The 14,023-nt window shown below is 36.2% G+C and overlaps 1 protein-coding gene across 1 annotated transcript in view; it reads left to right on the top strand.

The window, feature by feature from the left end:
- Nucleotides 1–6,090: 6,090 nt before the first annotated feature.
- LOC115411736 (tissue factor-like) overlaps nucleotides 6,091–14,023 on the top strand; it is a 17,703-nt gene continuing 9,770 nt past the window's right edge. Inside the window, exons 1-3 of the mRNA XM_030123956.1 lie at nucleotides 6,091–6,267; nucleotides 12,292–12,403; nucleotides 13,369–13,562. Coding sequence (XP_029979816.1) covers nucleotides 6,189–6,267; nucleotides 12,292–12,403; nucleotides 13,369–13,562 — 385 coding nt within the window. The 5' untranslated portion in view covers nucleotides 6,091–6,188. The remainder of the gene's footprint in view (nucleotides 6,268–12,291; nucleotides 12,404–13,368; nucleotides 13,563–14,023) is intronic.

The raw sequence follows: 14,023 nt of genomic DNA, 5'->3' as shown, positions 1-14,023 counted from the left end.
AGGACATTTAAGGGTTAAAGGAGGACATTTAAGGGTTAAAGGTGGATGTTTAAGGGTTAAAGGTGGATGTTTAAGGGTTAAAGGTGGACGTTTAAGGGTTAAAGGTGGACGTTTGGGTCTGTAAGGGTTAAAGGTGGACATTTAAGGGTTAAAGGAGGACATTTAAGGGTTAAAGGAGGACATTTAAGGGTTAAAGGTGGATGTTTAAGGGTTAAAGGAGGACATTTAAGGGTTAAAGGAGGACATTTAAGGGTTAAAGGAGGACATTTAAGGGTTAAAGGTGGACGTTTAAGGGTTAAAGGAGGACATTTAAGGGTTAAAGGAGGACATTTAAGGGTTAAAGGTGGATGTTTAAGGGTTAAAGGTGGACATTTAAGGGTTAAAGGTGGACGTTTAAGGGTTAAAGGAGGACATTTAAGGGTTAAAGGTGGACATTTAAGGGTTAAAGGTGGATGTTTAAGGGTTAAAGGTGGATGTTTAAGGGTTAAAGGTGGATGTTTAAGGGTTAAAGGTGGACGTTTAAGGGTTAAAGGTGGACGTTTGGGTCTTTATTTAATGTTATTTGTATTTGTTTCATTTCTTTTTGACTCCTTTCGTCTAAACTGTGATAAACATGATGATGTGAATCTTCGTCCACTCTGTGTTTCGTATATTTTTATTTTCTGAACAGTTCTGTCCTTAACTCTTCCCTTATTTAATTAACGGGTCTCACAGGTGTTGGTTTAGTTTTAAATATAAACGTATGTTCTGATGTTTTCTGAGTTTCATCTGTATTTCATCCTTCTCATCCTTCAGTTTTCTTCAGTTGATCGTTTCTGACCTTTTCTCCATTAAAACCACCAGATTCCACGGACTCCGGAGGAACTAAAAAAAAACCCTTTACTTTCAGTTTCATTTTGTTGGAGAAGTGGCTCTGTGGTTACCGTGGAAACACCGTCATCTACTACGACACTGATTCACCAGTCAAACCCATGGAGTTGGATCAATGACAGAGGATGAAATGAACAAAAAACCCTACAAATAAGAAATCATGTGGGAAAAAATAAGCAAAAATTTTTCTAAAATAAAAATAAAAAAGGATTAAATAAGCAACAAAATGAATAAAAAAAAAAAACCTGTGAAATAAAAAGTCATGGGAAAAAATAAGGAAAAAATGTAATAAAATAAAATTTAAAAAAATGATTAAATAAGCAACAAAATGAATTTTAAAAAAAAACCTACAAAATAAGAAATCATGTGGGAAAAAATAAGCAAAAATTGTTCTAAAATCAAAATAAAAAAGGATTAAATAAGCAACAAAATGAATTTTAAAAAAACCCTGTGACATAAAAAGTCGTGGGAAAAAAATAAGGAAAAAATTTAATAAAATAAAATTTTTAAAAAATGATTAAATAAGCAACAAAATGAATTAAAAAAAAACCTACAAAGTAAGAAATCGTGGGAAAAAATAAGGAAAAAATGTACTAAAACAAAATAATTTAAAAAAAAAAAAGGATTAAATGAGTAACAAAATAAATAAAAATGAATAAAAACGATCAAAGTGATGAATAAAATAAACATTTTTGTTCATTTTATTCATCACTTTGGCCATTTTTGTTCCTTTTGTTGCTCATTTAATCTTTTTTTTTTCCTTTATTTTAGTGAAATTTTTTTGCTTATTTTTTTCCCCACAAACTTTATTATTTTGCAGTTTGTTTGTTTTTTTTAAAATTCATTTTTATCAGTTTCATCCACTGTCATTGATCCAACTCCATGGGTTTGACTGGGGAATCCATGTTTACATTTTTTTATTCATTTTGTCCATTTTTTGCTTATTTTCTGCATCATTACTTATTATTATGCACATTTTCGTGTTTGCTTTTGTTCATTTTGTTTATTTCATTCATTATTTTGAGTGTTTTTTGAGTATCTGTTGAGTTTTGACAGTTGAATTTTCCTTTGTTTTATTCCTGGTGGTAGATGAAGTTATCATGTGTTTAATTCCAGACCGTCAGTCAAACACAGTGGAGTTTAAATGCAGTCGTTTGTGTAAATGTGTGTCATATCCAAACTCCTCTCATGCTTCTCATGCCTCAGTGATCACAGAACAAAGCTCGGTCCTCTGCTCCTTCCAGGAATCCGCCTGGGAAAGTCATTAAGGCCTAAATCCAGCAGCATTAGCCCAGAGTGTCGACGGTTCTATTCCCTGAACCCAGACTGAGGGGTTTGGATGAGCTCATCCTGTCGACCAGCGCTCTGACGTCACAGCAGTTCATTCTGTGGAACGTGGTAGAAGGGCTGGAGCAGGGCCGGTCCTAGGAGCACAGGTTCAGGGGGGCTGAACACCCACACTGGACAGGCTAGAGAACTGACACTGTTTAGTGCATTTTAACGCAGTTTCACACCATCGTTCCTGTATTTGTGAAAGAAAAGCAGAACATTTTTTGGGTCTGAGAAACTCTGTGACTAAACCAACAAATCTGATAAACCATTATGTTTGTGGAAGAACACTTTATCATAAACCAGGGCTGTCAAACTCATGTTAGTTCAGTTCCACATTCAGCCCAATCTGATCTGAAGAACCACTTAAATCAGTGTTTTTCAACCTTGGGGTCGAGACCCCATGTGGGGTCGCCTGGAATTCAAATGGGGTCACCTGAAATTTCTAATACTTGATAAAAAAAAAAAAAAAAACTGACAAAAATATATGGTGAGTTAACAGAGACAATCCTAATCCATATCAGACAAACTGAGTGTGAAACTGCAGCGCTGTGCTTCTGTTTGTGTCACATGTTCACTGTGGTCAGTTTCAGATGCTGCAGCTCTTTCAGAATTCATAGTTCCAGTTCTAGTTTGTTCAGTTTCATTGTCCTCCTTGTAAATCCCAGCTGGACTGACTGGACAGATCCTGACCTTTAATCTACACCTGGATTTACTGCCTCTGTCCACAGTAACAGACATTATACAGACTGAATGTCCACAATAACAGACATTATACAGACTGAATGTCCACAGTAACAGACATTATACAGACTAAATGTCCACAATAACAGACATTATACAGACTGAATGTCCACAATAACAGACATTATACAGACTGAATGTCCACAATAACAGACATTATACAGACTGAATGTCCACAATAACAGACATTATACAGACTGAATGTCCACAGTAACAGACATTATACAGACTGAATGTCCACAATAACAGACATTATACAGACTGAATGTCCACAGTAACAGACATTATACAGACTGAATGTCCACAATAACAGACATTATACAGACTGAATGTCCACAGTAACAGACATTATACAGACTGAATGTCCACAATAACAGACATTATACAGACTGAATGTCCACAATAACAGACATTATACAGACTGAATGTCCTCTAACATTAACGTTTATTTGCAACATAGTATAGCGAACTATTACAGGATCAAAAACAAATTAATTTTAGCAAAAAAATGTCTCCATTTTGAATGTCTGTGGTCACCAGAAATTTGTGATGTTAAAATGGGGTCAGGAGCCAAAAAAAGGTTAGGAACCACTGACTTAAATAATAACAGTGAAAAAAGTAGAATTCTGTTCTAATCAGGTTTACATCTACAAAGTTTCCTTAAAAATCCGAATATCATGAACAACTTGAATTGTCTTAAGAAAAACGTGCAATTTTAACAATATTCTGCCTCGTTTTATCAGGTTATCATTTACACATGTGCGTTACAATCACACAAAACATTTAATAACAGGCAGAAAATTGGTCCAATTGCATTTACTTTTCTTCAGACATTTCTGTTTGTTCATATTTGTTCAGGTTATTCACATATTTTTTTTTGTAAAAGTATAGTTTGTTAATGTAAACATTTTCATGTAATTTTACTTTTTTACACCAAAAAAAAAAAAAAAAGGAGAAATGTGGGGTTGTCATTATTTATAGGTTATTCTGATCATATTTTACTGGTTCTGACCCACTGGAAATCTAATTGGACTGTATGTATGTGTGTGTGGAACCTGAATTCAAATGATTTTGACACCAGTGACTGTTCATATCTAAAGTGGAATTTTGCATTTCACAAATTCATCCTGTGGGCTGGATTGGACCCTCTGGTGGGCCGCATGTTTGACACCTGTGTCATATACCATCAAAGCATCAGCAAACCAGCACTTTGGTCATTAGTTTTCCAATTAATCTGATTAAAATACGTAACATTTAACACATTTAATCTGAGGCGGATCATTTCTAATAAGCTGTAGACCAGTGTATGTTCAGTGTCTCTGCTCCACTCTCTCTCTTTGTGTTTTAACCAAAAGGCAAATAACCAAACAATGTGTTTTATATGGAATAACAAATATAAACGGGTACATTTATCCAACTTAGAATATCAGTGTAATAGAATATTTGGTTTGTGGAAAATGAGATTACACAAGTTGACCTTAGAATCGTACCTGCATCTGTTTTTGTTTTTTGTTTTTTTGTTTTAGAAAAAAAAAAAAAAATCGTATGTTCCTGTCTGCACGCGCACACACACACACGCGCGCGCGCACACACACACACACATATATATATGTGTGTGTGTGTGTGTGTGTGCGCAGACAGAACATTCCTCTGTGTTCTATTAATAGTCTTAGAACCTCTTGAACCTGTGATGAATGTGGACGTCCTGACTCACACATGCATCTGCTGGATTCTTTTGGGTTTTTTTTTTCTTTTTTTTCTTTTTCATCTGTCGGATCCTTTTTTTTTGTTCCTTTTCGTCTGTCGGACCATAACGACCCGAATGATCTTGGGTTTCAGATACAATGGCTCCTTCTTCTTCTTCTTCTTCTTCTTCTTCTCCTCTCAGTTCGTCTTACGTCAGTGTTGCATTCACTGACTCCACATACCGACAGATATCACATCATCCAGCCTTGAAAGTCCCACTACAGCTCAGACAGACCATAATACTCACTGATCCCAGATCTGGGGTTTCAGCCAAAAGATGGAAAAGATGAATGAAAACAGACAGAAGCACTTTAGGAACCAATAGAATAGAATAGAATGAGAACTATATACATATACATACATACATACATATATATATATATATATATGTGTGTGTGTGTGTGTGTGTATATATGTGTGTATATATATATATATATATATATATATATATATATATGTATATATATATATATATATATATATATATATATATATATATATATATATATACACACACACACGTACATATGATATAATGATGACTTTTATTATTATTTCTTTTCTAATGTGCGGTTGCCTGTTTTTCACTATTTTTTTTATAGTTAATGTTATTACTTTTTTCTTTCCCTTTTTGTCTTGTAATTTTTTTTATATGTGTATATTTGGTATTTTGCTGGAACATTAATTTCCACAGGGATCAATAAAGTTCTATGTAATCTAATCTAAACTATTTAATCTAAAATCAGTTTAGCAGCAGATTCGTCAACTGTTAAAAGAAAGACTGTCTACAAAACTATTATACTGACAATTATAATGAAAATATATACTGACAAATATTGACAATATACAAAACTACAAAGAAATACTGAAGTATACAAAAAGCTAACACAATCAGAAAGAAGAAATATATAAAACATATAAATGATATATACAATTTAATAAAATATATGAACAAGGTTCATTAGAATTACATGCAGTCAGTGTGTTGGATATGGGTCAAAGGTCAAACAGGTCATGAAATATGTCCAGTCTCTATTATTATTATTATTATTATTATTATTATTATTATTATTATTAATAATAATAATAATAATAATAATTCTTATTCTTATTATTCTATAGTATTTTTCCAGGTTGTGCTGGCTCCTCTTCATCCTTCTTCATTCTTTTGCTCATTTCCTGTTCATCCTTCCTCTCCTCACTCCCTCCTTCCTTCACTCTGTTCTTCTCTGTATACTTCAGGTTTCAGTGCTTTTGGAAACTGTCTGTAATCCGCACATTCAGCTCAACCACTCAGTGACTTCAGCGGCACAGGCGCGAGGACCCCGGCGCGTGACGTCACGGCCGGACGCTCCTTATTTGGTCAAAGCTCGTCCCCTCTTATTCCTATAAGCGGTGGTTACAACTGAGCGCGAGGCATCAGAAGAGTCCGACTACCGGCACGCGCAGCTGAACTCACCTGGACTAAACCACTGTATCTGAGAGCACCTGAACGCACCATGGACGCATGGACCAGGACACTGTGTGCGGCGGTTTGGATGTGTGTGCGCATGTGTGTGTGCGCACAGTCTGCGTCCGGTAAGATCCGAACTGTTACAGCTTAGAAAACAGATCCGAACTGTGACAGCTTAGAAAACAGATCCGAACTGTGACAGCTTAGAAAAGAGATCCGAACTGTGACAGCTTAGAAAACAGATCCGAACTGTTACAGCTTAGAAAACAGATCCGAACTGTTACAGCTTAGAAAACAGATCCGAACTGTGACAGCTTAGAAAACAGATCCGAACTGTTACAGCTTAGAAAACAGATCCGAACTGTTACAGCTTAGAAAACAGATCCGAACAGATCCGAACTGTTACAGTTTAGAAAATAGATCCGAACTGTGACAGCTTAGAAAACAGATCCGAACAGATCCGAACTGTTACAGTTTAGAAAATAGATCCGAACTGTGACAGCTTAGAAAACAGATCCGAACTGTGACAGCTTAGAAAACAGATCCGAACTGTTACAGCTTAGAAAACAGATCCGAACTGTGATCCCAGGTTTTAAACACATGAAGCTGAAACTGTTCTGAGCTTCATTTAGTTTCAGTGACCGGATGGAAACTGGTTTACACTGAAAAAAAAAACAAAAGACCAAAAATACAAAGAAAATGGAACAGCGTGTGTGTGTGTGTGTCTGTGTGTGTGTGTGTCTGTGTGTGTGTGTGTGTGTGTCGGTGTGTGTGTGTGTCTGTGTGTGTGTGTGTGTGTGTCGGTGTGTGTGTCTGTGTGTGTGTGTGTGTCTGTGTGTGTGTGTGTGTGTGTGTGTGTGTGTTCCTGGCTGTTGACCAAGAAAATCCAGTTCTTTCCTCCATGTTAATGTACTGTTGGCTTTGTGAAATTAAACAGATGAATTTAATCATCAGACTAATATGTGAGTAGGGGAGACCGGGGACAGTTGTAACCCCTGTGGTTTATTAACCCTTTCATGCATGAATTATGAGAACCTTAATCAAGATTTTTTTCCTGAGTGTTTTTATTCCTCTTTAGGCATGAAGAAACCAAACAATATGATTGTTGGGTTTTTTTTGTTTTTTTATGATGAACCTATTTTTCATGGAGTTACAAAAAGGTCCAGTCAGCTGGACACCATGTATTTACTGACATACTGTGTGAAAACGATCAAATACATTTTTTAAAGCTGTTAATCTGTTCTCACATTTTAACATTCTAGAACCTCCTGAGACCCAGCAATGCATGTTATCCTCTGTAGAGGACAAGAGTTTTACAGCTTTGCATATATATATATATATATATATATATATATATATATATATATATATATATATATATATATATATATATATATATATAAAAATGCTGTCCACTGTAAAGGACATTCCATAATTAAAAAAAAAAAAAAAAAAAAAATCTGTCTGAAAAAACTGTTGCATCATGCTGTTTCCAGTCAAGACAATTACTAAACTTAAAAAAGCCAAAACTTTTCCTTTCCTGGGTCTGTAGTTATTACTGAGATATGCCCAAAAAAAGTAAAAAAAAAAAAAAAAAGAACTGTTAATTACAGTCTAATAACTATTAGCAATTGATTTAAACTCAAATATGTTCGTGCAGATCAGGCTGATGAAGAACAGTAAAGGAACTAAAACAACAAAAGCCATAAATATACAAGAGAACAGCTGGAGAGGAACTGTCCACTGGAGTGTCCACTGGACTGACCACTGGACTGACCACTGTGCATGAAAGGGTTAAATTAAACAGTGCAGTATATTCAGCAGACTTGTATGTGAGTAGGGGAGACCAGGGACAGTTGTAACCCCTGCAGTTTACTACAAAAAAAAAAAAAAAAAGCTGCACATGTGCTCTAGAACAGCCACATTCCCACCGTATAAACTAGTGGTTTTATAGAATCTGTACTGGTTATAAACTACAAACACCATCTACTGTTACAGCTGTGTGTGAAACTGTACGGAACAACCACAACTAGAAGCACTCGGAGAGCGCAGACCTCCGCCAAGGCTGATCAGTGGGCCCCCCCGTGGGCCCCCCCACCCCCGAATACCACCAAAATTTAATCATTTCTTCCTTATCCCATTTCCAACAAACTCTGAAAATTTCATCCAAATCTGTCCATAACTTTTTGAGTTATGTTGCACACTAACGGACAGACAAACAAACAGACAGACAAACAGACAGACAAACAGACAGACAAACAAACAAACAGACAGACAAACAGACAGACAAACAAACAAACAAACAGACAGACAAACAGACAGACAAACAAACAAACAGACAGACAAACAGACAGACAAACAAACAGACAGACAAACAAACAAACAGACAGACAGACAGACAAACAGACAGACAAACAAACAAACAGACAGACAAACAGACAAACAAACCCTGGCAAAAACATAACCTCCTTGGCGGAGGTAACTACTTATTATTATTATTATTATTATTATTATTATTATTATTATTATTATTATTATTATTATTATTATTATCCATCCATCCATTTTCTTCCTCTTATCCGGGGCCGGGTCGCGGGGGTAACAGTCTAAGCAGGGACGCCCAGACTTCCCTCTCCTCAGACTCCTCTTCCAGCTCTTCCGGGGGGACCCCGAGGCGTTCCCAGTCCAGCCCAGAGACATAGTCTCTCCAACGTGTCCTGGGTGTTCCCCGAGGTCTCCTCCTGGTGGGACATGCCCAGAACACCTCCCCAGGGAGGAGTCCAGGAGGATCTGAAACAGACACCTGATCCACCTCAGCTGGCCCCTCTCGACGCGGAGGAGCAGCAGCTCTACTCCGAGCTCCTCCCTGGTGACTGAGCTCCTCCCCCTATCCCTAAGGGTGCGCCCACCCACCCTGCAGAGGAAACTCATTTGGACCGCTTGTATCCGGGATCTGGTCCTTTCGGTCCTGACCCAAAGCTCATGACCATAGGTGAGGGTAGGAACGTAGACTGAGGGTAAATCCAGAGCTTCTCCTCTCGGCTCAGCTCCTTCTGAACCACAACAGACCGGTACAGCAACCGCATCACTGCAGACGCTGCATTATTAATTATTATTATTAATTATTATTATTTTGTTATTTTCATTTTGGTGCCTGCTACTATTGGGATAGTTTAATTTTTACTTAACCCTTAAAGACCCAAACATCCACCTTTAACCCTTAAACGTCCACTTTTAACCCTTAAACATCCACCTTTAACCCTTAAACGTCCACCTTTAACCCTTAAACGTCCACTTTTAACCCTTAAACGTCCACCTTTAACCCTTAAACGTCCACTTTTAACCCTTAAACGTCCACCTTTAACCCTTAAACGTCCACTTTTAACCCTTAAACGTCCACTGTTAACCCTTAAACGTCCACCTTTAACCCTTAAACGTCCACTTTTAACCCTTAAACATCCACCTTTAACCCTTAAACGTCCACTGTTAACCCTTAAACGTCCACCTTTAACCCTTACAGACCCAAACGCCTTTTGTCACTTTTCAGATTAAATTTGAATCAGACTTATTTGTGAAATATGAACAAATCTAATCTAGTTCTTTTATTTTTACTTTTGTCCCAGTTTCAGTTCTATTTGGGCCACTTTTCAGTTTCAGTTTGAACGACAGTAAACTGCCTTCTGTTTGTATGAATTCTGTCCACAGTGAGAATAATTTAATTTAGTAGTATTTAGTTTTCATTCTTTTATTTTTTAAGCTCATCCAGTGAAAAGAAATATACACGAAGGACTTTTAAAATTATTTTTATTTTATATTAACCCTCTGGTATCCCGTCCTCCAGGCCCTTACTAAACACCAGGTGTGCCTTTTTCACACACTTGTGGAATAATGTCAAAAAGATTTCATACAGTTTGTTTTTAATTCTTTTACACTTTTTTCTATTTCATCAACTTGAGCCGTAAATAAAAATACCAAATACTCAATAATTGTCACATTTTTTAACCCTTTAAATGCCGTGTTTGTAATGGAAACAAACCATTTTTTTGGATGCAAAAACACAAAAAATTATTTTTTTTCAATATACTACATAAAAAGTGGATCACATATTATTAGATTTTTGCAGCCTGGCATATGTCAGTGATTAACTCCAACATCGGTTAATTTATGTTTATGTTTATGCATTTGGCAGACGCTTTTTATATTATTATTTTTGGCGCTAGGTCAAATGTTCAAAAATACTAGCATCTGTCACCAAGTGTGCGTAAAATGCACACCTATAAATCAGACTATTAAATATTATATATTGATTTATTTTTCTCCTGTAATTTGATTTTATTTTTGTAAATCCAGCTCAGTCCTAATCATACAGATCAAATGTTAGAAATAGTGCGTTTTATGCACACTTGGCAGACAGATGCTAGTCTGGTCATTTTCTTTTGTTTACAATGTGCACATTTGAGTTGGTGGACAGAATTTTAAAGATCATGCACAAATGAACAACTTTTGAATTCTAACCTTATTTAAATTGTGAAAAATAATATGAAGTTTTTTAACACAAAGTGCAAAGTGTGCATAAAAAGCACACCCAGATACCGGAGGGTTAATGAGTAAATGAACACAGATGAGCTGCCCGACAATTGAATTTCTCTTTAAGGGTCAATAAAGTGATTCTTCTTTTTAAATAAACCCTCAAACCCTCTTCTGTTCAGTGGCGTCAGGACTCCAGTTCAAAATGTCCGCCTTCAGTGTTCAGCTTCACTGTCGTCTGTACAAACCAGCCGCCCCTAATATGACCGGACAGAACTGGACCTGCTTTTTACTTACTTTTAATTTTAATTTATGCTTTTCTGAATATCTACGCGATCAGTGAATTAAATATAGGAAAATACCAGATTTTCACTGAAAAATGCAAAGGATCATTTTATAACAGATGGTGATAAATAATTTGGGAAAGATGGAAAAATGTGGAAGTTGTGAAAAAAATAGTTGTGGGTCTTTAACCTCCTCAAACTCAGCTGTGGGTTTTCTGTCCACATTTGTGGACAAGAGTTTCACAATTTTATACAAAAACAAAAGAAAAGAAAACTGTCCACCACAAAGGACATTCCATAGACATTTTAAAAACTGCATCTGAAAAAACTGTTGCATTATGATGTTTCCAACATAGACACTGATTTAATAAAAAACTAAAAAAGCTGGTACTGCTGACATTTCCTGGATCTGAGGAGGTTAAGGGTTAACTCAGTATAAGGTGTTTTTAATGTGCACTTAAATGAGTGCATGAATATATTTGACAGTAGAATATGTGACATTATTGATAGAACAGTAGGTTTTATAAAGAGTCAACAAACATGCACTATTACTGTACAAATGTGTTTTTTCTTTAATTAGATACTGTCTTTGTTCCCATGTGAGTGACATCTATGCATAAAGTAAAGCTTTTGTAACACTTTCAACACAGAGTTAAAAGGGTTATAAAGAGTATTTTAAGAATATTAATTAAAAAAAAAAAAAAAAAAAGGGAGTGTTTTTAATCTAAGGTGTTTCAAAGTGTTTCCTCTGCCACATGTTCCACCTGACCCCAGTCTCCCCTACTGTTAAAGTCAGTGTGAGTTGAACATGTTCTTGCTGGTCCATGTAACAGTTGAAGATGATGCGTTCACTGGTCTGGTCCATGTAACAGTTGAAGATGATGCGTTCACTGGTCTGGTCCATGTAACAGTTGAAGATGATGCGTTCACTGGTCTGTTCCTCAGTCCAGTGTCAGTGATGAAGGACGTTCATCATATTTGTGTTAAAGGATCATTTATGAATGTAAACAGTTTCATATAAGTTCAATTTTTTTTAACACTAAAACAGACAAAAGTCAGTATTTGTCATTTTTTGTAGTGTATTGTGTTCTTATTTGACTGGTTCTGGTCCACTTTAGGTCCTGCTGGTCTAAATGGGCTCCCATCAGACCCAGTTCTGGTCCACTTTAGGTCCTGCTGGTCTAAATGGGCTCCCATCAGACCCAGTTCTGGTCCACTTTAGGTCCTGCTGGTCTAAATGGGCTCCCATCAGACCCAGTTCTGGTCCTCAGGCCTTATGTTTGACACCGGTGCTTTATAGAACATGAACTTTAATGCTTTTTTTTTTTTTTTCTCCAGACTCTTTTCCCAGAGCGCAGAACGTGACCTGGAAGTCGACCAACTTTAAAACGGTTCTGACCTGGGAACCCGAACCTTCGGCCCATTACTCCTACACCGTAGAGTTCTCTCAGTAAGCCCCGCCCACCGCCGCCTCGGCCTTCACACAAGGACGAACCTTTATTGATCCAGTAAAAGCTTTTACTGGAATGTAGACGCTAATGCTGCCTTCAGGTGCTGTCGGGAAGATGAGCGTCAACAGCAGTAGAAATCAGATGAGAAAAAAAAAACAAACTGAGGAAAAAAAAAGGACAAAATAAGCAACACAATGAACAAAATAATCAATAAAATGAAGAAAATAATCCAAAAAATGGGAAAATTATGCAATAAATTAAATATTGATTGACAAAATAATGAACAAATTAAGCAAAATAGTTTTAAAAAAGAGCAAAATAATCAACAAATTGAACCAAAGTAACCAAAATAATCAACACAATGAAATCATTTTTAAAAAGTAAAATATGCAACAAATTTAACAACATAATCAACAAAAAGAGCAAAATAATCAACACATTGAACAAAATAATCAACAAAAGGAAGAAAATAATCCAAAAAAAGTAAATGCAACAAATTGAACAAAAATGGACAAAATGATCAACAAAATAAGCAAAATAATAAAAAAACAACAAATGGAATAAAATTAACCAAAATTATCAGCAAAATATCCAAATAATCAACACAATGAATGAAATAATCAACAAAATGAAGAAAATAATCCAAAAAAAATGGTAAAATATGCAACAAATTGAACAAAATAATCAACAAAAAGAGCAAAAATAATTAACAAAATAACCCTGAGCGTTGTGTTCAAGTGCTGTGTGTCCAGTGTGGTTACACCTGGATGTGTTGAACTTAGAAAAGAGGTCGGGTGCAACAAAAAGGATCTAATTTTACAGCTTTGGAAAGTAATTGTGGTAAAGAGAGTCAAGCAGAAAAACCAGATTATGAACTTAGGGACTTTTTGTGGTCCAGAAATGCTAGGCTAATGGTGCAGGTGTTAAGCAGGTGTTCAGTTTTCTTGTTGGTGCTTCTCCTCAGGGTGGGCAGGGACCGTCAGAAGAACCCCCACTGCTTCCGTTCGTCTAAAACTCAGTGTGACCTCAGCAGTTCTCTGACCGACCTCAGCGTCTGCTACACAGCCGACGTCCTGTCCGAACCGCCGCTGGGCGTGACCTCTGAACTCACCGAGTTCCCCCACACCAGGTCACCACGATTCTGCCCCATGGAAGACAGTAAGTCCAGAACATAGTCTGCACCACGTCCACAACAGAACATAGTCTGCACCATGTCCACACCAGAACATAGTCTGCACCAGATCCACACCAGAACATGTATGTATGTGTGTATGTATGTATGTGTGTATGTGTGTATGTATGTATGTATATATGTATGTATGTATGTATGTATATATGTGTATATGTATGTATGTATGTATGTATGTATATATGTATGTATGTATGTATGTATATATGTATGTATGTATGTATATATGTGTATATGTATGTATGTATATATGTGTATATGTATGTATGTATATATGTATGTATGTATGTATATATGTGTATATGTATGTATGTATATATGTGTATATGTATGTATGTATGTATGTGTGTATGTATGTATGTATGTATGTATGTATATATGTGTATATGTATGTATGTATGTATGTATATATGTATGTATGTATGTATGT

The sequence above is a fragment of the Sphaeramia orbicularis genome, chromosome 20 (assembly GCF_902148855.1).
Source record: "Sphaeramia orbicularis chromosome 20, fSphaOr1.1, whole genome shotgun sequence".
In the NCBI taxonomy this organism is placed as follows: domain Eukaryota; kingdom Metazoa; phylum Chordata; class Actinopteri; order Kurtiformes; family Apogonidae; genus Sphaeramia; species Sphaeramia orbicularis.
Note: the sequence above shows the minus strand (reverse complement) of the source record. Positions and strands in the feature narration are given on the sequence as shown.